General features: G+C 45.4%; 1 protein-coding gene across 13 annotated transcripts in view; it reads right to left on the bottom strand.

Annotated features, from left to right (window-relative positions):
* Positions 1 to 26,593, bottom strand: part of ARHGEF9 (Cdc42 guanine nucleotide exchange factor 9) — a 324,587-nt gene that overhangs the window by 69,518 nt on the left and 228,476 nt on the right. For all 13 annotated transcript variants that reach the window (XM_065557243.1, XM_005295667.5, XM_065557244.1 and 10 more), the window contains 2 exons: positions 23,922 to 24,101; positions 3,564 to 3,755 (listed from right to left, as the gene is read on the bottom strand). In XM_065557243.1, coding sequence (XP_065413315.1) covers positions 3,564 to 3,755; positions 23,922 to 24,101 — 372 coding nt within the window. The remainder of the gene's footprint in view (positions 1 to 3,563; positions 3,756 to 23,921; positions 24,102 to 26,593) is intronic.

Raw genomic sequence — 26,593 nt, 5'->3', positions numbered from 1 at the left:
CTCAGCTTATGTAAATCAATGTGGCTTCACTGAAGTCAATGGAGCTATGCCCATATACATCAGCTGAGGATCTGGCCCCAGAAAGCCCAGTGACATGGCAGGCAAGTGGCAAATTCAGATTTTCTTTTGTTAAACTGAAAAATGCCAGCAGAGGCTAAGAAACAATACACAGTAAAGCTGCTGCTTCTTCAGGTCAAACACCTTTGATCGAAACGACATAGTTGAATTAAACTGACTTGCTCCCAAATTGAAATCCCAAGGTTCTTCCACACTTGAAAAAGCATGAAAAATCTCCCTTCTGCTTTGGATGGATTTTTGCCTTATCAGCAGAAACAGGACCAGTTTAACACAAAGGAGGAGGAAGTTCTCTGAGATAAAGTCATTAGGGACTTTTCAGTATTGATTCTCCAGAGGCTGGGCACAGGACTGATAAATTTTAAAATGTCAGTGGCATTAACTCAAAGCAAAGGACTTTGATTATAGGTCTTTAAGACTAAGGAGAGGATGAAGCTCTGAAAGGAGGAGGACGGGTGACGAGAGAGTGAAGGAGCTGTAAAAAGAAAGAGGCTATTCCTTTCACTCAAAGGCAATGAATATTTGTCTGAAAACATTAGAAAAATGGATACATCTGGCTTAGAGAGTAGAGGTGATCAGGAATTTTTCACCAAAAACTTTTCTCTGAAAATGCCGATTAATCTAAACCCAAACTTTTCCCAGGAAAGGGTCAGTTCTGACAAATTTCTTGACTCGAAAACATTTTGAAAAAAGGTTTTGAAGTTGTCAAAACTTTTCATTTCAACATATTCAAAATGAGAAATTCTGGTTTTCCAGTCTGAAATAACTTTTCATTTTGAAATATAAGCTGATTATAGTAAAAATTAAGAATGAATAAAAATGATTGAAAGCTAAAGGAAATGTTTCAAAATTATTGAGGTGAAATGTTTAGATTCCAACTTTTTATTTAAAAAAACAGATTTTCAGTTTGTAAAAATTTTTGAGATTTTGCTTTTTCAAATTTTTTGAAATCTCAAAAACTTTTGCAGAACAAGAAAACCATTTCCTTTCTAGCTCTCTTATAGTAGGAATCTGATTTCTAATTTTAGCCAGATTCATAGACTGTTTATCAGACTCTATTGACCTAACAAAGTTCATGGTAACAATATACTTCTATGTACCATTTATTCTGACAGATCCCAATACACTTTAGAAGCTATGGGCTAGATCCTCAACAAAGTTCCCCTGAAGTCAATGGAGCTACACCAATTTACATCACCCGAGGATCTGGCCCTATATATAAACCTCCATCCCTTAAACCCCCGCAACATAAACTCTAAATAGAAGGAAATGCCAAGGGACAACCTCTTAACCATAGTCTAATGTTCACCACAGCAAGTTTCTTCTGACAGTAACAGACTCCATCTCATCACAAGGAACTTACTTCTGCCTCCTACTTATAGGGAAGCATGGTACACACAACACATTAACTTCTCTTGCAGTACATAACACAAAATTGTAATTATAACCTCATGTGTTATAACATGACACACTGCACACTTAACTTGTGTACATGTGTCAATCTGAATATTTGCTAATGTTGCTGAGGCTGTAATTAGGGTGTTATGCTATATAGTGAAGGAGATTAATGACTTGTGTGTAGTTCTCCCCCACACTGAAGATAACAGTTACTGTAGTATCAGGAAGGAGATTTTGGCTGAGGATCTCAAGGTCCCGGCTTCAAACGTTGATAACAATCCACCTGGGGTATCCTTTAGATTGTACATAATATAATTAAACAACTATATTTATTTAATTCACACAGTGAGAAAATGTAGTGAGGGCACAAGTCACTCCAATCCCCTTGCGGAGTTTCAATCCCATTGTAAATTAGAGGAAATGGCAGCCATTTTGAGTAAAGGAAAGTTGTGAACATAATAGAAAAGATAGGCGAAAGCAACTGATACTAAATTTGCTTTAATTACAACCTAATTTCTTCACATGTACATTCAAAGGTAGCTGGCACTGAATTTTAATTATATGGAATGTCTGAAGGACAAAAATCTGGCCATTTGTTAGTAGAATTGGTATGAAAAAAAGTCAGAACACTGTCTTAATAGTCCCATTTTTAATTAATTTGAACTCAATTTTCAACTAAATCTGTTACTTAGAGTTCACATTTCAATCTTTACTCATAAATCTCTCTCTCTCTCTCTCACACACACACACAGATGCAGCCACCCCCAGAGAGAGAGAGAGAGAGAGAGAGAGAGGCATTGCATTGCAAGCTGGATAGCCGTGGGAGGAGAGGAAGGTATGATCAATGAAAGTGACAATCCACCTACTTTTACAAAGAAGTGTCATAGGACCTTTAATATCCATGGAGAGCAGACAGGATCTTGGTTTTGAAGGTTTCAACTGGATGATTTCTACACATGAAAGTGCTTGGAACTCAATCTACCTCAGAAGGAGCAGAACCTTCTCAGTATCCAGTCTTTGGTTTCAGGCATCCTAAGTATTGTGAGCCTGGTTATTTGGATATGAGCCATCCCCTTCCAGTAGATAAGGCTAGCTGGAATAGTGCAGGACTGAATTTTCGATTGTAGAAAGCCAGGTTCAACCAGGCTTAGGTCAGCAGGTGAAAAGACTTTGGAGCCCTCACTCTAGTTTTGTACACAACTACAAACACAGGATGACTTGGTACAAATATCTATCAGCCTGGCGGGGGAGTGGGGAGAGAGGCTAAAGACTAGAACAGAATGAGACGATCCAAGTCAGGATGAACGTAAATTCACAAGAGGGGTGAGGCAGGCCTAGAGGGTGCTTAGACAGAGCTGTGTGAGCATGCAGCACTGGAATAGCAGTGGGGGCTTTGAGTCAGGATTAGGGTGCAGTGACAGAGCTTTGTGGGGAGCCTAGGACTGGGATAGCAGGTGGGGATTGTGTTGCATTGGCAGAAATGTGTGGGGAGTCCATGACTGAAATAGCAGGGGCGTGTTGAAGGCACCGGATTGTGGTGCACTGGCAAAGCTGTTTGTGGGAGGATGGGTGAATTTCAAAGCCCCTGTCTATTGCAGTTCCCAGCCACAGTTCATACAATTTCTTCTTTTATGGATACCAAATAAAATAAATTCAATTATCAAAAAGGACAATAACAACAACAAAGTGTACAACAACCTTAAACAATTGTTTCATGTTGGAATTTCCCATGTTTTTTTCCAGGTCTTTGAATCACTGGTGATTGTTAGGAATAAGCATTTTGTGGTCAGGCCCCAAACCTGGGTGAAATAATGAAAAAGTGTGGCTGGCCCTCATTTTCTTTTTGTTGATGATTGGAAGGGGTGTATTGCTTTAGAAGTTGATGTTATGCTTCATACAATGGCTTGGCCAGTCCTGTCCCTTAATGACCTTTCCTTGCACTTAAAAATAAGACACAAGTCTCTTGATAAAGCCTGGAGATTCTCTCTCTCTTTCCCCACCACTCACGTACAGTCTAGATATCTGGATCCTGGTCACACACTATTCTTCTTTGTTCTAGCAACTGAAGACTCCCCACAGCCCCCACATACCTCACAAATGTCCTTGAGGTGCTTGATATAGTGCCGCTCTGTGCTCATGATTTCATTGATTACGTTGGCTCTCATCTGGTCCCGGTTCTGAAGGGTTCTGCTGAGACAGAGGCAGTCGGCGCTTGGATCCAAATGGCCATTCTGTACTTCGCTGGTTCCTTCCTCTACTCCGTCTTCTTGGTTCACCCATAGCTGTGAGGAAGAAGAGGGAATGACAACACATTTATTAGTAAAAACATCAGGAGCCCAATTAATAAAAATAGACATGGTAACAATGGGAAATTATAGAGAGGAATACTGGAGAAGAAAAATAGGGTAGCAACTTTTAGCTTTCAACGCAGCTTGTCCTCTTAGATGTGGGACCCAGCCTACTCATCCATGCCTGCATTCCCTCTAGGCTAGACTCTTGCAGTGCACACTGCCTGGGGGCTGGGTCTGATCTAGAAGGCCCCTTGAAATCTGCAGGTAGTGCAGAAAGCTGTTACTCTCCTTCTGAGAAGAGAAAGCTAGAGGGGAGCATATTCTACTTCTGCCCCATGCTCTGAATGGGATGCCATTCCAGATTCAAGGTGCTGATTATTAACTGCAAAGGTTCCAATTACAATAGATAGATCTAAATTCATCCCTGCACCAGTGCAGAGCCCAGCACAGGGAACAGCATATGCCTTCCCTATCTTGAGGCTGCCACTGGATGGGGAACAGTTCAGCTGGTTAGGGCAAGGATTAGGGCTGCCCTACATTGCACTGAGATTGCCATAGCCAATATGGGCTATATGTGGTTGCAGGGTAAATAGCTAGGAATGCTCCCCAGCCACACTTCCTCCTGCCTCCAGAACATCCACTATGTCAGTGGCTCCAGCTTGAGACACTGTGGCCAGCCCTGCATCTAGCAGGAAGGCCTCCTGCACCAGGGTGTTGTTCCCTGCAGCATCTTAAAGTAGGGTTACCATTCGTCCGGATTTACCCGGACATGTCCTCCTTTTTGTGCTAAAAATAGTGTCCGGGGGAATTTGTAAAGCACTCAAAATGTCCGGGATTTCCCCCCTCCCTGGCAGAGCAGAGCGAGCGGCTGGGAGGGCTGCAGGGAAGTCCCGGGCTGGACTCCGGAGCAGCTGTAGAGGAGCCGGATCCGCCCTGCATTCTGAGCCGGCAGCTCCTCCTCCCCTGCAGCCCGGCTCCGGCAGCACTGTGCAGGGCCAGGGACCGGGTTTTGTTGTGCTGGGGAGCGCAGCCACGTGTCCGGCTCGCACAGAGCCCAACACCCTGTTCTGAGCAGCAGGGTAAGGGGGCCAGGGGGCAGGAGAAGGGGCAGGGAGGTTCTGGAGGGGGCAGTCAAGAAACGGGGGGGCCGGGAGTTCGGGGGGGGGGACTTTTTGGGGGGGTGGAGAAGGTTTTGGGCAGTCAGGATACAGATAGGGGGTAAGGTCCTGGGAGGTAGTTTGGGGGGGTCTTAGGAGGGGGCAGTTAGGGGACAAGGAACAGGGAGTCTTAGGTAGGGGGTGGGTTCTGGAGGGCAGTTAGGAGCAGGGGTCCCAGGAGGGGGCAGTCAGGGGACAAGGAGCGGGGGGGCGTGGGGGGTTGGGAGTTCTGGGGGGGAGCTGTCAGGGGGCAGGAGTGGGGAGAGGGATCGGAGCAGTCAGGGGACAGGGAGCAGAGGGGTTTAGATGGGTTGGGAGTTCTGGGGGGGGCTGTCAGGGGGTGGGGAGTGGTTGGATGGGGCGTGGGGGTCCCAGGGGTCTGTCTGGGGGTGGGGGGGTGGATAAGGGTTGGGGCAGTCAGGGGACAAGAGGCAGGGAGGCTTAGATAGGGGGTGGAGTCCTGGGGGGCAGTTAGGGGCAGGGTTCCCAGGAGGGGGCAGTCAGGGGACAAGGAACGGGGGGAGGGTTGGGGGTTCTGGGGGGGCGGGAAGTGGGAGGGGCAGGGGCGGGGCTCCTCCCGTCCTCTTTTTTGCTTGCTGAAATATGGTAACCCTACTTAAAGCCCCTTTGAAGCCATTTTTTTGCACCAGCATGGCTGGCTTAAAATGGCTGCAGCACAGGGCTGAATTCCCTCACTAAATAAAACTTTGCCTCAGGTCAATTTTGATCCCAAACATAAAATAATAATAATTTAATAAAATGAAGAAGATGGGGTCTAATCAACATTGTAAAGGTCACTGAACCAAAATAAACCCATACATAGAATCAATCCACTTTAAACAAAGACCTGTTTCAAGCATATATCATTAAAGCTCCTGTGTCTCATATAACACCATTTGGGATCTGCTGTGAAAGGAATAAATCTTTTGAAGGAGAAATAAGCTGTTTGCTTTCACCACAGGAGACTGATTTGAAAAGGGCAAAGTATGTCTGGTTCAGAAATCTGAATGTATCTGAACTTCATTTCAGTCTAAACCCTGATGGGACATTGAGGTTTAAGTAAACGTTATAATATATGATGTCTGAATGAATACTGATTTTCATTCCAATTGCAGTTTCTTCTGATCCTTATGTTTCTCATAAAAAACCTGCCTCAGTCCGTCAGAATGCCCTACCTTAACATCAAGGGATTCTGTTGCGTTAATTACACCAGGGTCCATAGCCAATTCCTGGGATGAACAGAATTTCTGAAAAGTATTTGTGGAATGAAGGTGAGTTTGGATTGGCTGGTGAACATTCTCAAAGGGTTTGGATTGGCCAGTGAACATTCTAAAGTTGCATCGCTTGCAAAAAAACAACAAATAAGGGTTGCTATGTTCTCAAAGCAGTAAACTTCCCTCTCATCACCAAATAAACATAATATGCAGTAATCTCCCAAAATAAAAAGTATATCTGGCTGATAGCTAATTCTTATGTCTTAGGAAAACCTCAGTGTGTTTGCAAGTATATGAATCTAATTGTTAATAAAAACCCTCCATTTGTTACATTTGCCGTAAACTAGAAACTGGGTAAAAGGCACTATTAATTAGAGCTGAGTGAATAATGGATTTTTTTGGTTCAGAGATCTACAAATTTACCTTAGTTGAGAGCTTAATTGTAAAAAGTCTATAAAGGTTCATAAAATGTTACAATAACCTATAACAAATGTCAATAAAAAGCAAGTCAAGTTGATTTCCATAATGAATGTTATAAACAGGTACAAAAGAACCAGATAGAGAGACTAAATTACGCCAAACAAAAAAGGCCAGGTTGATATAATTCAAGGACTATGTTGAAATCATGCTTAATTAAACAAAAACATAAACAAAAACAAAAGATGTGGAACCAGAAATTAATGAACCAAAATTGGTGTGTCAGATATTAGGTGTAATTGGTGGACAAAATAACAATGCAATGGGCTATTCTGGCCACCACTCCCATTGTGGGTCCTTAAAGAAAGAGATTTGGGGGGAGAATATAGAAAAACAGATTAAAAGGAAGAACAGACGGAGAAAGAAAGAACAGACAGAGACTACTACAGGAAGGTTCACCATCATGGTTGCCACCCTTTAACTCCCATTTCCTGGGACCCTGAACCTTCTTTTCCCTAATCCTCAGGCATGTCCTAACCAGACCAATCTAAAGAGAGAGGGATGCAGATGACACCGCCACACCTACCTGCTCCAGCTGACCCCAAACACCACCAGAAATGAAACAGGATTGGACTTTAACAATAGCAGCAAAAACAACAGCTCCAGTCCATCTTAACTTGCTTCTTCTTTTTTCCCCCAATAGGCCAGTTATTACCATCTTTGATACATCTAAGGGACTGTCCAACAAGGGTATTTTTCCCCTTCTAAAACTCTCTCCAGTAAAAGGAAGAAGGGATGTTGATAAAATTAAAGCCTTACTTAATATTTTAACGTCTCAAATGCTTTAACTGTTTTTCCTTGTCTGTATCTTTAATAACTGGTTAAAAGGATATTGAATGGTGTGTTTGGCATGGCACTAAGCAGGCTGAGGTCTCTATATACCAAACCCTGGATCTTGTGTAACACTATTTAATGCTGGACACTGAATGGGTTATTTTAACCCTTTGGTCCATATAAGCAACAAAGAGTCCTGTGGCACCTTAAAGACTAACAGATGTATTGGAGCATAAGCTTTCGTGGGTGAATACCCACTTCGTCAGATGCATGTGGGCATTCACCCACGAAAGCTTATGCTCCAATACATCTGTTAGTCTTTAAGGTGCCACAGGACTCTTTGTCGCTTTTTACAGATCCAGACTAACACGGCTACCCCTCTGATACTTTGGTCCATATATTTCATCTAAATTAATACAATAGGGCAACCCATAAAATAAAATAAATCTGGATCTTTTGACAAAAGAAGAAATAGAAAAAAAAATAGCCCCACTCTACTGATCAACTCCAATAATGCCCAACATTTAGCATATGTACAAACATTTTGTAAAACCCAAACTCAACAGAAAGGATTTTTTTTATCATGAGAACCTAACAGAAAGTTGTTTTCAAATAAATACATTTTTCTTTCCAGTGCCTCAAAAAAAAAATTGCATTACTGAGAACCTGAAAGTAAATCTACCTATAAATAAATATGAAACTGACTTCATGAATACTCATTGTCCAAGAAAGGCACAACGTAAATAAAAAGCATAAAGAGTGAAGAGAAAATTTAATTTTATACTATTCTTTCTGTTTTAATAACCTAAATATTTATGGGTAAGGAATTTTGTTTCCAATATATGATTTTTAAATTGACTGTCCCTTTAAATTGCCAAAGGGAAAAAAATGCCACAACCCTTTTTTCTGGATTTTTTTCTGTTTTTCTAACTGATGATTTCATTGTGCTAAACAACATCTCTTTTATCACAGCTCCAGTGTTTTGTCTTCCTACAGTGAGCTTTAAAGGTCAAGGAACTGGAGATTTTGGAGAATACCCACCTCTTTGTGAGCACTTCTAATGATATAGTAAACACAAAAGAATAAAAATGTTCTTTTCAACAATAAGGGGAAAATTATCCTTCCTGCTATACATGCCAAATGTCTCAACCACAGAGTAGGTAGTAGAGATCTTCCTCCGGGATAAGAGATCACAGGAACACAAGAGAATGGTGCTGTTGGGAAGTGAACCACAACACAGAGATCCACATGGTAGATAAGAGAACTGAAATATGCAATAGAAAGCCTCACTTTCCCCCATTTATGCAGTACAGTTACTTTTTGCATTTAATCTGGGCTGTGACAACTGACTGGTCATTTTAATTTTTGTTTCGAGTCACTTTGAATTTCTAATTCTCAGGCACTAGGATACCTAAGTGATGATAGTGACCCAAACGCCCGGAGAGACAGACAAATGTTGGGTAGTTCAGATTGCTGGAAAGGAATGTTTACAATAAAATAAATAAATAAATAAATATGTAATCCCAGTTTTAGTTACTGTTTTAAAACAATTAAAGAATTCTGTGTATTGTAAGGGTTTTTTACACACTTAAATAAATAAATTGTGAGACTAAAGCAATATTGACAAGCCCAACTTTTTAACAAATGCTAGTAATACTTTCCACTTATATACAACTTGATCCTGTGCCCGTTGAAATCAATGGAAACACTCCCATTGATTTCAGCGAGAGCAGGATTGAGCCCATAGTGAGCTGTATCCGCGAGTCATAAAGCACTTTGCAAACACGAATAAAATTAACCGTCTCACTCTGAGGGAGGCACTATGGTCTAATAGATAAGGCACTGGACCATGACTCACTGGAAAAGGCCTAATGGGTGACCTTGGGCAAGTCGCTTCATCTCTGTGCTTCTGTTTCCCCATCTGTAAAAAGGGGATAATGGCAGTCACCTGAGCTTTGTGATCGAAAGCTAGGTATTATAACAGCTAGGAATTATTATTATTATGAGGCAAGCACAGTAGCTCGACTGCCTGTTATATTGTCTGTGTCTGCCTGCATAGAGACATACAGAGGAGTAAGAACACCTCTTTTCCCCCTGTGTGGGCTACCCAGACGTTGAGTAAATTACAATGCACCCGCCTAGTCCCTGACAGCACTGGGTCAGGGCATTGTTCCTCGGCGCAGTGTCTCAGAGGCACACCTCCTCCCAGGGCTGTGTCTGGGAGGATGCACCCTGCACACCGCCTCTTGCCTAAAGACACAATCTAGCCCAGTGTTATTATAACCACTTTACATATGAGGATACCGAAGCAAAGACCACATGCCTGGTGATCCTGGCCAATCCAGGAATAGAATCCAGGTGTCTTGACTATTCTAATCATCCTACCAACCACATCCTCTCACCGCTGTCCCCGCCCCAATACTGCAGATTTCCCTAGCATTGCCTGGTGAGGCCATAGTTATTGGTGCACTTCGGGATGACTGAGGCACCTGTGGAGCTTGGCAGTCTAGAAAGTGAAGTGAAAACAAAAGCACTCCCTCTCTCCCTCAAAACAACACCTTTGTTCTTTTGTTATATAAGGAAACCATCCACTGACTACTAATGCTTTGTACCTGTCCCCATGACAATAGAGCTGAGAGTCCGTTTAATGTCTTGTGTGATGGAGCAGAAAGGAAACACAGTGAATACGTCTGTCAGTTCCTGTTTTTTATGTTCTAGTGCATGCAAGGTGGACCGGGGGAGTATGGATGCAGAATCGTCGCACACTTCCATCGCAATAATGAGTCCGGCAGTGGCAACGCCAGGGACAAATGCAATGGTTATTGCAAAGGGCAAATGTGGCATTTACCTGGCAGAATCCATCAGCAAGCCCCATGTTAGGAAGTAGTGTAAGTCCAAGACATAACTGGGCAGTAATTAGCAAAGAGGAGCCAAATGCTAGTGTAGAGAGATGCTAGATACAGGGCCGGCTCTAGGCACCAGCAAAACAAGCTGGTGCTTGGGGCGGCACATTTTTAGGGGCAGCATTCTGGCGCGGGCCATGCCGCCCCTAAAAATGTGCCCCGGACGCCCTAACTCACCTCCGCTGCTGCCGCTCGCGCGCCGCTGCTCCCCCTCCCTCCCAGGCTCTCAAACCCGGGAGGGAGGGGGAGATCCCGAGCGGCTGCGGCGCGCAAAACAGCTGAAAAGTGGAGGCTGCTGAAAAGATGGACTTGAATCATTCCATCTCCTGGTAAACGTGGCCATGCTCTGTTTCCCACCCCACAACACCCACTTTTCGGGCTGTGTAGGGTTCCTGGCTGAGAGAAATTTCCTTGGCCAAGGGCATTTTGCAGGATTTCTGCCAAATGGACAGAACTGGAACATTGGGTTGACGCCCTTTGTTCCCTCTGCCTGGGTGCCTGACGCACTGGAGCTCGAGCAGAAGATGCAGAACTCAGATACACAGAGCCTGCTTCCCAGCACCTGAAAATGGGGTAAGAAGAACTGCCCCTGAACGGAGTCTGCAGGGACAATTGATAGCCAGTCACATAGCATGGTTCTTCCCAGCGGGGCTATTCCTCCAGCAATGTGAACAGTGTATCCCTCTGTGTAAGACTGGAGGGAGCAATGTTGCACATACACAAGCAGAGTAATGTGTTACACTGAAAAATAAACCACCGCATCCTGCTTCTGAATAACTCTAACATGATGGGGTAGGCTTTCAAAGTGTTCTCTGGGGCCTGTTTTAGCTATATTGATCACACTGATTGCAGGGGGCGGTGCTTTAAAGACCCTGGGTTCATGCTTGGAATAGAAACAGGGCTAGGGTGACCAGATCACCAAAGACAAATATCGGGACGCGGGGGGGGTGGGTGGGGGGGTGACGTGGGGGGGGGCGTGGCGGGGGGCGGGGCCAAAAAAAAAAAAAAACACCTTCCTCCGCAAGCGCTGGAGGGAGGCCCGGGAGACGCAGGGGAAGCGCGGGGCCGGGGTAGTGAGAGTCCGGCCTGGTCCCTTGCAGGCAGGACTCAGTTGGGTGGTAGGGCGAGGAGGGGGGCGGCCCGCGGGGCCAGGCGGTGGCTGTTCTCACCCCCGGGCAGCGGGACTCGGGAGCAGCCGCTGCTGCAGCTCCCACTGCCGCGGGGGAGGAAGCGGCCATGGCGCTCCGCGGCTGCGGCTCTGGCGCCCCCGAACCCCCCGAGCCGGGGCCTGCTGCGGGGACCCAGCAGCGCGCACGCTGCGCCCAGCCCAGCCCCTGGCCAGTCGCGTCTGGGCTGCTGCCCAGCTGGTGCTATCCCGCGGCGGCCCCGGAGCGGGGGCAGCAGGCCCCAGTCCCCCCGTCCCGCAGGGGAACGAACGGGGCTGGGCTGCCGATGCCTCCGCCCCGGGGCCGCCGCGGGATAGCACCAGCTGGGCAGCCCAGACGTGCCTAGCCAGGGGCTGGGCCCAGCGTACGCGCTGCTGCAGGCCCCGGCTCGGGGGGTTCGGGGGCGCCAGAGCCGCCGAGCGCCATGGCCGCTTCCTCCCCCGCCGCCTGGCCCCGCGGGTCGCCCCCCTCCTCTCCCAACCACCCAACTGAGTCCTGCCTGCACTGGGCCAGGCCGGACTGTTACTCACCCCGGCCCCGCGCTTCCCCTGCGTCTCCCGGGCCTCCCTCCAGCGCTTGTGGAGGGAGGGGGAATGGTGAGCCCGGGGAAGAGGCGGGGATTCGGGGACGGAGCCAATCGGGGGAGGAGGGGGCGGAGTCGGGGCAGGGGGGGGGAGGCGTGAGCACTTCCGGGCTCGAGGCTCGGGGCATTTCCTTGTTTGTCCGGTTGTCCCGACCGCACGTCGGTCGGGACGCGGGACAAACAAGGAAATATCGGGACGGTCCCGATAAAATCGGGACGTCTGGTCACCCTAAACAGGGCTAAAATTCTAGAACAAACAATTGCCCTGGCGCTCTGCTGGGAGAGAAATCCTAATGATGTGATCATCACTATTCAAACCCAAATACACCTTCAAAATCAAACAGGGCAAATGTTCATATTAAAGCCTCTGCTCATGCCAGCTAAAGTTCTAAGTCTCTCCTCATCCTACCCTATTCCCATCATTAAAGTATTTCTTGCAGGTCAACAAATTCAGACTGGCAAAGTCTCCACACCAGATTGGGACCTCACTGTTGTCAATCTCATGGTGCTTTTGCAAGTCTTGCAATATTGGATGTTTTTCTTAAAGCACCAGCTCCTGGAGTCAGGTGATCATGTGAGACTCTCAGCTGTCATTCAAAAACAAAAAAGGTAAGTTTTTGGTCCTTGTGGTTGTGGAGAAAAGTGTGAAAGCATGAACCCCCAAAGGCTCAGAATCCAAAAGGCAAATAAGAACCCAACATTTATTATTTTTAAAACTCTCATGATGTTTAAGTCAATCTTGTGATTTTGGAGGCCTAAGTCATGATGTTTGAATGCTTGGAGTTCACAATATGGGGACCCTTGTGAGGACAGGTTTTTGCATCAGCTGTCTGCTATTTTCCATTGGGTTTCCTATATAAAAAAGGCAAAACATGTATTTTTAGTCTAGCTGAGTTCTATTTTGGACTGAGGAAAAACAAAGAAAAAATGAAGGTGAAGTCTCCAGACTAGAGAAAGCAGAATGTGTTCTTCACTTTAGTATGATCCAGCCTGAACTGCTTATGAACACAGCAGGCAGCGAATTTCCTTCCATTTAAAGGTGCAAGACACAGAAAACAAACATAACTCATAGTTACCAGCACATAGCCTACAGCACATACTCTACATTTCATGCCTCTGCTTCAAAAGGAGAGGCCATCTCTCATGGTATTTAGACATTTCTGTTTCTGATCTTAGTCTGAACATGTTTGCACTTTGAGAACATTTGATTAACATTTTACTGGGTTTGGTTTGGTTTTGTTCTAGGTTTCCAATGGAACCAGAATTCGGAAGTATCAGGAAACTCTTGTCAGTCTTTTCTCACAAGAACTTCAGTCTAGTTTTGCTAACCCTAAAGGTTTAGGCCTTCTGGGGAAGCACTCTACCTTTTGAGTGTTTATCTGACTTGATCCAAACTTTCCAGATCTCCTATGTTCACTTGGCACTGCATAAAACCAGCCTTCCCTTGCTGTCTAACCTTGATCCCGCTACAGAGTGGTTAGCAATTCTGATAAGAGTAGTTCTTTAAGAGAGAAAGGATTATTCTATGGTCTGGCTTGGAACTTGGGAGATCTGAGTTGGATTCAAAGCTCTGCCACATACTTCCCGTGTATCCTTGGGTTAATCATAATCTCTCTGAGCTTCTTGTTCCCCAGCTGTAAAATAATCTTTCCTACCATGGGGGTGGCTTACAAATGTTTTTGAAGTGTTCAGGTGCTATGGAGAAGGGGCCCATAGAGACGCTTATACATAAACTGAATGTAGACTATAGCTTTGGGAATTCAATTGCCTTTGTATGAACCCTGATTACCTCCTGTACCTTCTCGCCTGGAGGCTATTGCTGAGAAGTAGCTGTGCTGTGTTCGGGCTGGGGAGGGTTACACACAGTTGCTTTGCCAAAGTGAACCACTTTAGCTGTTTTGAGTTAAAACTCACTTTATTATTGAATGCAGGGGGTCAAGAAATGTTACCCTGTGGGTATGAGTAAAGGGCAGCAGAACTGTACTTAGCATGCCCTGATTAAAGGGGTCGCCCTGAAGGGAACCTCATTTGTTAAGCAAGGCATATGGACACCAAATGCCAGTGAAAAATCAGAGTGGGTGGGGACAGGTGTTCCTAGCTGGCGATGTGGACTCTGTTTAAAGAGTCCTAGATACCATTTGACACCCTCCTCCAGCAGTTAAAGACGGAGCTGCCCAGACTCCGAGAGATCCTTGTTTCTGTTCAGTGATTACTAGAGCTGAAATCACGGAGGAGAGGTCTAGGGACTAAACCTTAGTCCTGGTGTGGAGACAGTTTTGCAGTGAGACAACTCAGAGGCTGCGTGGTGAGTGGTGGAACCTCAGAAGGCGGCAACACAGAAGTGGCAGACAGGGAGCGGCAAGCAGCAGCAGCGAGAACAGTGGCAGAGCGGAGCGGCAGCAAAGATAACAGGGACAGAGGTGGCAGGTGGTGGCAGAGATAACAGCGGCAGCAGGCGGCCAGCAGCAGCAGAGTGCTGCGGCTCTGGCAGAGGCGGAAGCAGAGATAGCAGCAGCAGCAGTGAGCCAGCTGCAGATGCGGTGACAAGTTTCGAGCAGCAGCAGCACTGGAGCCATTGCTTGAAGCCCCCACCTCCTTTCAGGGGTGGGAGGTGAAGCCACGTGAACGCATCTCTGAACGCTGGGTCTTTGCTGACCATGGACAGCCAGCTGGGAGTGGGATGCAGCGGAGGGAAAGGGAGCTCCATGTTAAAGGGACTTTCGCACCACAAGATGGGAAACTGAGGCAAAGGACACTGCCCAACATACGGGGGGGGGGGGGTTACTTATGGTTTACGTGCTTTTGTGTCCCTGTTGCAGTGTTTTCCCAAATTAATGCTGAGTTCCCGTTCCCTTTTAATACAAGTTTTCTTTTATTATACATGGACTCAGCCCTTGAGAGTGGGTGGGGGCTCGAGTTGGTTCTGTTTTGTATTGTTAAGAGGAACCTCTAGATCTTGAACCTGGGCCTTGTTGCTGCCGGCACCACCTGGGGTTACATCCCATTGACTCCAGCTGTAGCAGCACTGCACCCAATCATTTGGTTACAAAGGCTATGGCAGTTTTTAAATGCGGATTTAGGGCATAAACGGCAAACACTTTATGGCTCTCCTGTTTCCAGCTTCATCTGAGATTTCCATTCTTCCCTAGCCCCAGGTCACTGCAGCCGCCAGGCCCTGGGCTTGGGTGCCTTTCACTCAGACAAGGAGATCTGGATACAATTTTCTGGACTGCCTGCCATCACTCCCACACAGCGTGCTCTTAGGAGGTCTCTCCAGGCTCCCATCCTCTGTCAGCATAGGGAATTTGGGCCAATGGCCAGGATTAGGAATAAGCCTGGATCACCAGCCTGGACTGCTATACCCTGCACTATTTTGTCCTATGAAAAAATAGCAGCAGCAGCCCGGGTACATCAGCAACCCTATAATAATAAACCAGCGTGCAGTGCTGTCATAAACAACCCCCCACTAGGCAAACGATGAGCAGAGCACTTCCCTAAAGTAATAAGTCAATGAGCACCACACCATTGTTTTAAAGGTACACGTTGCCCCAGTACATTTCAGCTACAGACAATTTCAAACACTTCCAGTTAAAAATGTATTAACAGAATCAGAAGAAAAACTACAGAGAAAATTCAAGATGCATAAAAGTTAACATTAGGGAAATTTCCCACTGAACGGCCACCGACACAGACAGAACTATAGCGATGGATGCCCTATGTTAAGCCCAGTTCAAAATGCAATCCTTATTATGGAGGCATGGCGAGTACCTGCATAATTATATCACCTGCAGAGGCTCAGTCCTTCACAAACTTAAAAAAGCAAGACATTCACAGAAACCGAAGCTAAATACGAATTTCAGCTTAAGATCGTAAGTTTGAGTCAAGGAAAGCGGATTGTTTCGTTGTGCTGGTTAATATTACATGCGAGTCATATCAAACCTATTTAAATGTGACTTATTAATTTGAAACTATTCCCAAATTATGCATAAAATAACCAAATGGCATAATTCCAACATTCGCTGACCTGTAATTATTATATATTTCACCTAAAGCATATGCTCTATAGAAAGGGCATTTTACCTGAATGCACACTAAAGGCTGATCATCTCAGAACAGTTAGAGTGCATGAGAAAACAAATGTGTGATCAGCCATCTGGATTATTAATTACCTTCCATTAGAGATTTGCAATGGCAGAAATAACAGATAATATGTCATCTTGGATTCTAACTCACAATTAAGTAATATGATGGATTAATGATGCAAGCAGGTCCTTTCACAGAGTTGTTGCCATTTCACTGAACCAGCACTCACCAGTGACCCTACAATAACTACCAGTGTGAATGGCCCAGCCTTTGCTAAAAGCTGTGTTTAACCAACTAGTGTCTCAGCTCAGTGCTCAATGGCAACACAGCAATCACAAGCCATTGTCTGATACGCCAGTGACCCTGCATAAATAAACTGCTGTATGCAGCCCCAAGACTAAGAGCTATACCTTACAATCCTCTAACTCACCAAGCTACACCAGTGTATATTGAGCTGCAGGTATGAACTCTATTCCTCATGCTAAAAGCTTGTGGTTAGCCAATGTCATGACCATTTTGTCTGTGTGTTTGCAGCCACACGATATATTGCTACGTGTACTCCAGCAGTGCCAAGAGCCCCCAATCAAGGCATTGGCAAGGCGTTGGTGAGACAAATAACTAAGACAGTCTCTCCACAGACTCTGCACTCTGTATAAGAGGGGACCTAGCTATACCTTACTCAAGGTAGAGGACTCCCTACAGAAACAATGTACTTTCCTCATCCTATCCAGTATAAATCACTGGGCCAGCAAGATGCTGTTTGGGAAGAAGCCATTGATGGTCCGGGCAGGGTCGAAGTTACAGTCCTTTTGCTCTTGTAGTTTCCCTTTCCCCTGGGTATGAAAGGGGAGGTGAGAACACTGTGTGGCAAGGCAGCTGGTAGGGCTGCAGGTAGGTATCTGCACCCTCGCCCCCCTCCCTGCAGGTGCATCGTATTTCCAAAATGAGAACTGGAGACACTGGGCCGGGGTGTCACAGCGCAGTGCTTTGCAGTGGTGGGAGGGGGAAGAAAGAAGCATCTTTTCCCCGTTTCCCCTTTCAGGAGGAAAAACTGGGACACTTGATAATAAAGGGCAGGGTGCAAGAAAGCAGCATTTATCTCTCTGGGACCCCTTCACTCTTCTCTCCTAGTCCTCACTCTCCTCCCCCCGCCCCATCTAGCTCATACTTTGCCGTCTGCACCACTCTCAACCCCCAAGTGATTCCATTCCTCCTTGTTCCAATACTCCAGGCTCACTCCCAGCTCAGAGCCTCCCAACCCCCCTCAGCTCTCTTCAGCCCCCACCATCCGCCCTCCCTCCCCGTCCTATCCCCCAGGCCGAGAACCCACCCCTTTCCCATGTGGCTTTCCACAGCTCAGAATTGCCTCCCTTAGCTCGGAACTTTTACCCACTCACCACACACAGGCTCAGATGCCTTCTCTTCCCTTCCCTTCCACAGTCCATCAGCTTCAAAAAACCCATCCCAGGCTCATCCCCCTGAGCTCAGCTACAACCGCTATTTCTTTCTGGGGCTTGAAAAGCGGGAGCAGACAGCAGGGAGCATGTGCAGACAACGCTATACTCTGCATCTGAGGGGATAAGCAAAAATAGCCCCCGAGGTAGCTTGTATTTCTCCCTCTGAGGCAAAGCCCACTGAAATCAATGGCAAATCCTTCATTGACTTCAATGGGTTTTGGATCTGGCCCTGTTTGCTGCGGATCACCAGCAGGAGTCCCCAGTGGCAGCAGGTGCTAGGACGCAGCGGAGGGCTAGGTGCTAGGACACGCCGAAGACCATCAGACACGCACATGCATATTTGTGACATTATTGCGAGGCGAAGCCCCTACTAAGCTGCACCAGTGCAGCTGCACCACTGTAGCGCTCTCCATGAAGACAAGCCCTCAGTTAACTGCATACAGATGGCTACGCAAAGCATGGCACTGCAGACATGCAGGAGCCATGAGACGGGACAATACATTTGTCACTTTATGAAGCAGAAATTGGATCGCTCCTCCCAGCCAACGTAGGTGCACAGCAGAGGCGATGGGATGGACTGCACTGACTTATGCATCTTGGGCCTGATTCTAAGACCAGTCTCAATCCAATCTCCATTTCTTGTGCTTGCAAAATTACTGGTGCAAATAAACGAGGGCACAGTTACCTGTATGTGAACCTTCAAGTATCCGACTGAGCCCACAAATCAGGTACTGAGATGATCAAGTGGCATTAATTGCACCTGCAATTATTTGTATCTGCATTATGTGGCTGCTGAAAGGGAGACTTTTAAAAGTTCATCATTTTCTGTCTGTCTGTAATGCATCCTGTCCCTATGGTACCTTGATTCCATTCACTCTGCATATGACTATATCCCTATGGCTACTGATATGCTGGATTTGCCATGGGAGAGAGGACTAAAATTTCCCTTACAATGTGCTGGCCCAGCAGTACAGACCATTTTATTTAAGTACTCTTAACGTTACACTTTCAGCAGGTGAGTACTGCTTTGATGCCATTCCCCTTTCTCTGCCCTCTGAAACCTCACCCAGGTATCACAGTGGCCGGTGCTAAATTAATGCTAATTAAATAATAAAAGCCTGGAGGTTGGTTGGCTATCCCGTCAAGATGCCCACACACAACAGGGCTCAGCCCTAAAATAATGCAGGATGAGAAAGCCAGCTACACATGGCCCTTGGAATGATGTGTGTGCAATAGAGAGGAGAATCACAGCACCCATTAATGAAAGTTAAACACCCCTACTAAATAGAGCATATGAGCTGTTAAGCACTTAGACAAGACATTGGTTTAGTACCTCTCTAAAAACAGTACTTTAAAAGCTTGCGAAGCTTTATCTAGCACTTCCTCGCCACCAGAAAGGAAGTAATGTGAGTCAAAGGTAGCGTGTCAACAAGTACGTCAGCCTAGAACTGCAAGAGTCAGGGAAATGTTGAGAATGACACGAAGAAACAAAGGCTATCAATGCACCTTCCCCACACACCAAAACCACAGTGAAATGACCAGATAGAATCTGCACACGAGCCTACTTCAATGCTTCGAGGGAAGCCCTCCCCTCCCCCTCCAGGTCCCTGACACATAGGAAGAGGTGGTAAATCCTTCTTGACCCTTCTTTGCTAATTAGTTTAACCTCATGAATATGAGCAAGAATCACTGCTGTTCAGGTGCTGGGAAATACATCTTAGTGACTCATCCTGGCAACCCACAGAATTAAGGCCAAGTGCATTCAACTGCAGTGCATGAGCTGTTTGTCTCTAGGTTGAGGTTCATGGTGATAAGCATTAGGGTTTTCTCCTCTTTGAAATTTGCTTCCATGGGAAATGTCTAAGCCCAAACTTGGCCGTGTTTAGTTAATCTGTTTTGGGAATGCTTGAGTCCTGTCTGGGCTCGGTGTGGCACGTTACAGGGAGCCACATTTGGATTTGGAGTTTGCGGGTTTGGTTTGGACCCACCTCTGTTCGGAGGAACCCAACTGTGTGGTGATTATCAGCTCTGCAGTTCCTGTGCCTTTGTAGAGTAGACATTATTCTATATTAGAAACCTTTTGAGTTCACAAATGTGATTCTGGACTATCACATGGGAACCATTCACAGAACATGATGTGAATGCAGCAAAAAGCCAAATAGCACACATACAATTAATTCTAGCAATGTTATAGCAGAAGCAACACCTCTATTGAAAAGAGGGAAGAGCCACCAATGTCAGATAGTGTCACAGCTATAAACCCATGGACTCCTTTAGTAAAATTCCAGCCACTTTTCCAAACTTAACTCCCACCCTGTCAGATCCCAGTCAGCTCATGTGATGTTCACTTGACAGTGTGCAGCTAAATACAGGACTGACATTTGCACCCTGACAGATAAGTTCTGTACTGTTTCCTGGAATGTTCACTTGACAGTATGCACTTAACTACCAGGTAGATATTTCAATCGGACCCAAACCAAGCTTTCTATCTAGCCCTCAATCTGAAGAACTGTGGAGCCCTCATTTGCTTCTCTAAGATTAAAGAGCTTTCAGTAGCCTCATTTCTCCACGAGTGAGTGGCAGGATGGTTTCCTATAGTAAATCATCCACCATGGTTCACCATGCCACATGCCCTCCTCTCCTTTGCTTCCTCTCATACCCCAGCAACTCCCTGTTCCCAACATCTAGTTTCTTCCCTTGAAAATCAAACTTCACAGCCACTCCCTGTCCTTTCTTCCGATCTCCCTCCCTCCTTCCGGGTTAACCACAAGTCACAATCAGAGAACCTAAGATAAAGGCAGGTTTTGTACATACAAAACAGGTATACATGCTAATCCTGCAGATGCAGTTTAGAAGTCCCGGGTATTTGTGTGCATAAACCCTTCACAGTTATGTACATAAACATAGAGCAGAAGGTACAAATTAATCTGTAGGTCAGAATTATTCCCTTGCACTTGCAAATGTGAATTTTTCCTACAGTCAGACTTTGTGGGTGCCAAATGCCATGCAAAAAGCTGTTCACATGGTTTGACAGGAGGCAGGAAGTATCTGAATTCTCTCCAGAAATAAGATTTTTCCAGCTCAGTTTTGCAGCTAGCAGAGATTCAGATGGTTCTGACAAGGATCTAAACCTCAGGGTGCTTATTTATAAAGCAATTCCCAAACATGAGGTTCACCTGTCACCAATTGCCTCACCGTATCTATCTGTGAAATTGCTTCATTGTAAAACAACATTTCCATGGGATAGTTCCCAGTCTGTGTTTTGAGTTCTCTGATGCATCTTGTCTGCAGTAATATGATCTGGGATTGTATTTGTGTTGCTGCTTTTGATCCTCTCCAGGACTCTATATTGCTTTGTTTCCTTCTATCATTATTTAATAAAAACGCGGACAGAAAAGACAGTGCAAATATTTGTCATGTGAATCAAAACAGAACAACTCTAGCCAGCCCATGGAATTTGGTGCAGTCCTATACATACAGTAGGGGCTTGTACACACTACCAGTTATGTAGGTAAAACTTAGGTCACTTGGGTGTGAATAAGCCACCCCCCTGAGCAATGTAAGTTACACCACGCTAAGTGCCGGTGTGGACAGCGCTATGTTGACGGGAGAGCTTCTCCTGCCGACATAGCTACTGCCTCTTGCAGAGGTTGTTTTATTATGCCAACGGGAGAGCTCTCTTCTGTCGGCATAGAGAGTCTTCACCAGTGCGGCGCTTCTAGTGTAGACTAGCTCTGGGACTCAAAATAAAGAGAGGAACACACACAGTCCTCTTGTCGCAATAAAGCAACAAGTTTAATATAAAGTACACAGTATAGTAAGAAGATGGCAGGGAAAGAAAAGCTAAAATCTCCCTTGATTAGTTTCTCGATGAATCCCTGAAGGAGCATGCAGACTGACTCTCAAATTCTCACGAATTTTTACAGTGCGGTGCTTGGGTTGCAAGCTAATGAGGGGCTACAGCCACTGTCTCTGAAGACCACCAAAGCTATAGCAACCATCTGGTGAGAATCACACCTGAGGGTTTTCTTGGTCAGTAAAAGGAGAAAAACGGAATTTGAAGAATAGACATGAAGAGGCAAGAAAGGTTAGTGGCAACTTCAGACAATGGAGAAGAACATGAGAGCTCAAATGGCAGTTGTTCTTGCAGTTGATAAACCAGGACAGGGTGCCTTGGTTTGTGGTATCTTGCAGGTTTGTGGTACCGTGTGGAAAAAGTGTCACTGCTTTGTAGATGTAAGTGTTTGAATTTCCCTTTCAGCTGCCCATGCAGAACTTGGGGTGCACCATAGCAGACCTCCATTTGCAATTTTTTGGAATGTCTAGTATCCATTGTAAAGTATTAATTGGCATAGTTGTGGCAGCAGTATGGATTCTGCCTTCTCTTATGCCTTGTCAGGTGTCCATCATTCAGTCCCAGGGAGTGACTCTGAGCTCAAACCCAGCTGAGTACATATCTCACAGATGGAGGATTTGATCCTTCTCCCAGTGAAGTTAATGGGTGACCTGATTTCAGTGCAGGCAAGAGCAGGCCAAGAGGCTGTGACATTAAACAACACAGGCAAGGAACTCACACGTAAAGGCCAACACTTCCCTCGGCACAAGAATGCTCCCTGAATTACTGTTAATGCATCTTTTGAAGCCTCAGTGTATTAAGGATTTGGATTCATTTAACTGATCTCATTTGTCTTTATTGTCTTCTAAAATCAACTTCATACCCTTCGAATAGCTATGGGCTAGGGGAATTGTTGAGAGGCTACTGATCCAAATGATCAAGTAGGATAGCCCCTACATTAAGTGGTTTTGTTTATTTGTGTTAAAAAAAAGTATGGTCATGGGTGGTGGGGCTGTTAATGAAACCTATTACAACCTGACATGATTAATTGCCAACCCAAGCACACCAGCACTGAATGAGAATAGGCAAGTGAAACTGACCAGGCTAATTTCACTCTTTACTGAGTGGAATTACAAAAAAAACAAACCAATTTGGATTTTAAAACTTTGGCCTTTGTAACCCCAGGTTCTCTCATCAACAAAGATGGGGAATTTTTCACAAATGGGATCATTATCTGACAAGGCTCAGTCTTGCTCCCCTATAAATACATTTTCAAACCTCCTTTTGACCTCAGTGGGGGCAAGGTGGAGCCCAGAGTATCCCATTAAACAAAATGAAGGAAGGAGGGTTAGTTAGCCTGGTGGTCTAATCATCATACTTTGCATTACCACACAGGTGACTCACATTTGATTTCCTGTCCCTTATCTCTTACTCTCAGGTATGGCCAGAGCTAAGAAAGGATCAAGAGCAACACACTGAAATCCCACAGTGGAAAGGGTGTGTGGGGGAGATAAGCGGAGAGTAGGGCTGGTTTTCTATATGCCATTAAGGAGCACTGGGTAATGGGTTTTATCCAGGCTTCCTTGGCCAGAAGGGTCATTGCCAAATAATGGCGCCTCAAAGGCTAAAGAATGTTGTAAACATGGGAGAAACATGAGGAGGAGTCTTGATAATGCAGGAACCCCCAGAAAAGGAGCCGGGGGAGGGGTGGGGGTCGAAAATGGTGACTTAAGCAGAGAAATAAAACAAAACAGCATCACTGCTGGATACTGCCTGGGCCTCATCATATATTGAATATAAAACAGCCTTTCCTCCCACCAGCACCGAGCTTGTCAAGTTGATTGAAACGTTAAAAGGAAAGCATCATCTTTAAATGATTTTACAAGAGAAAAGAAATCTTCATTTTTGCACCACAACCTCTAGGCTTCAAAGGAATAAAATCTATGATCCTGCCTATCCCCGCACCACTAGAGTAAAGAAAGAAAGCACGAGAAGAAGAAAAAGGACACGGTTAACATCTGGCTCCTGATTCTCTGATGAAGAACCGAGAGATCCCTATTAAAATGGCAAGAGCTGACAGTAGCTAGGAAGGTTTCCTAGTGTGCCTTTGTTCTTTGAAGACAAAATAATAATAAAGCTCTGATGTCATTCCTACCTATGAAAGGCTTTGCTTTGTTAGGGTGGGTTGGTGGGGCACCCCAAGAGCTGGGTGGATACAGCAAAAATCTGCTTCAGTATAAAACCAAAGATAATGGAAAATGGTCCATGTCCCTTGCAAAGATGACTGCTTGTGTCTGCTATGGGGAGGTTATGGAGAAAGGCCGCACTGTTGGGATTTACACATGGAACACCAGTGATACAAATACTGGAGCTTGATCCCACATTTACTGCACAACCAAATCTCCCACTGAAGCCAGTGGGAGTTTTAAATGCAAAAAATTGACCCCACAGTTCATATGTGACAGCAACAGTCCAGTGCAGTGAGATGAGGAAGGGAGAGCCACTCACCCTTACGAAGCTGGCGGGAAACCATCCTTCTTCATCGTCAATCTGACCCCACCACCAGTCCTTGTTGGAAGCATCCAGGACCTTGATAACGTCTCCTGCTTTAAACGCCAACTCCCGGTTGGCCATGGTGACGTGATCCCATACTGCCTCAGCACTTACAATAGAACCACCACTGATCAGCTTTAAAAACAAAACAAGAGACAGTCAGCAAACACTCTGTCCGGGGACCCAAAAACATTCACATACACAATGTAAAAACAAAACACTCAGCTAGAATAAACACCCCCCCCCCATTTACTATCATTGTCATTGCTACCCCCATTTTCACTAATAATACATTATTCAAACCCTTAAATAGATAGAATATCCCATTTCTTAGTTGCTAAGGTCCTGACACTGGGAGGTGCTAAAGGGAACAGTGTTTGCTGGGGCTCAGAATTTCTCACGATCAGGCCCTATGTGATTAACAAGCAAAGACCTCACCCTACCTCTGAGCCACACCTATGCACACATGCTTTTCAAGAAACTAGGCTTTCATGTATGCTTTAGTTAGCACAGTATATATCTGGGTGTTCCTAATTATGCCATCTTGGCAAGGAATTTTAGCAACAGGACAGTCTTTTATATTTTGCTTGGCAAAGTGGTATATTCCCATCTTGATGTGGCTGAGATTTTGCAGACAATTCCAATTAATGGATGACCATGTTGGCAATCCTCGATCTACAGAGCAAGTGCAGCATGGGCATTTGGCAGAGCAAAATTTCCCTGCCCCAACCTACTGATTTGTCTTAAACCAGAGCTGGAGGGAAGAACAGACTCAATAGCCCATTCAACCCTTGGTCGGTTTGCTGAGAGTGTCAATTTAGTGCTGATTGTGGTGATGGGTTTCATGATGCAAACACCTGTCCACTAGAAACTAGACGGAGGCCCCCGAATTCATCTCCCCCAGGCCACAATGAACACGGAACACTCAATCTCTTTTGAGTTAGGGTATATTCATATCCGTGACCTAGAGGTGAAAGGTTCTGTTTTCCATTAACAGTTTTCTGAGCCATCTAATCCTCCACAACCCCCTGATTAACATGGAATGAGTCATGTCAACCCTCCTCCTCGCATGTCTAGATGAGAACAATCCAACCGTAACTGGGATCACCCATTGCTTTTCACAAGGATGCGCACAGTTTTAAACAGGAGAATAAATTCTGCTTATGCTTTGTTCAGTGAACGAACTGTACACTGAGCGATAAGACTGGATGGGTATACACAGCCTGGTGACCATGCCAGGAAGGGACAGCTTTACATGTGCTAGTTACACAGATTTTCTCGGATCACCTCCTCAAACCCTGCTCTTTAATTCTGTAGCTTGAGATGTATTAGATGTGGTTGATATGGGCTCAGTTCCAAATCAGTATTTCATCTCGGGAAGCAAGAGACCCAACTCTGCAGCCATTAGGGACTTTCCACATGGCATGAACTTAACAGTCACAGACGTCCACTCAATTTAGGTTAACAATGCAAGACACACAAAAGAAAACAACCCATCATGGAGGCTACATGAAAGCAGAGGCCCTGCGAACTGTTAGAGGATTCTGACTCCTCTTCTAGAAGTTTAGTCAGTAAAGAAATATCTGATCAAAAATTTGCCTGCACAGAAGGAACTTGCAGTAAATCTTTCACCACTATTGCACAGGTTCTGAGTGTATAAGAAGACAGATCCTCATGAGTAGATTTGCAGGACTTGTTTTACCCCATTCCTTGAGCTGACATTCCTCTAAGAAGTCAAGCTTCATAGGTTTGTGAAAAATATTGGTGGGCTTTCAACTCTTCAGTTATCAGAATCAGTTGTGCATAGAAAACGAAATCTAGCTCAATCTTGATACTTAATGCTTTTCATCGTCAAAGCACACTACAAGCACGGACTATTCTCCCCATCTACAGTAGGTAAGGTAAGATTAGTTACACCCATTTTACAAATGAGTAAACTGAGGGAGTGGAGTCACATGACATCCCCAAGACCACAGAAGGAGTCAGTTTCAGAGACAGGATCTGAACTCAGGAGATCCTGTGCCCAGGCCCTTTGATTGCACCTCTGCCTTTTTCATAAAGCCAGTAGGTTGCTTATATTTGCAAGTTTTCCCAGTGATATTGTCAGGTTCCAACATTTTCCAAAGGACATCCAGATTTGGTGGACCAGTAGCCCTAAACACATTAAGTACTTGCTAACAAAAGTGACAATTTACTTGTCCTCAAGTCCAGAGACAAATGAAGAAAAAATATTCTTTCTACAAATGTCTGTTTTACAGCCCTTTCTAGAACTCCCTGGAAATTTATCAAAAACAAACTCCTTACAATCGCACACTGCGGACAGAGAATGCACTAGGGCCCAGCTTGATAAGGGGACCTATTTAACAAGAAGCCCGTAATGGGACTAGCACTGCACCTAATCTACCCATGTAGAAGGCACCTTGATGTGTATTTAACTTCCATACAGATGTCATAGCTTGGGCATTTGGTGCACAGCTCCTTCTGCAAGCTACAGGTCGAACTGAACTTAATGGGAGTTGAAGGCACTTCATACCGCACAGGAGGTGCTCAGCCTATTAGAACACTGGGCTCTGAATTAGCATTACGGTAGTTAGGCAAGAATTAGTCTGGAAAAATGATGCAGGTTA

This window comes from Chrysemys picta, chromosome 9, assembly GCF_011386835.1.
Source record: "Chrysemys picta bellii isolate R12L10 chromosome 9, ASM1138683v2, whole genome shotgun sequence".
Lineage (NCBI taxonomy): Eukaryota > Metazoa > Chordata > Testudines > Emydidae > Chrysemys > Chrysemys picta.
This window is presented reverse-complemented; position numbering and strand designations above follow the sequence as displayed.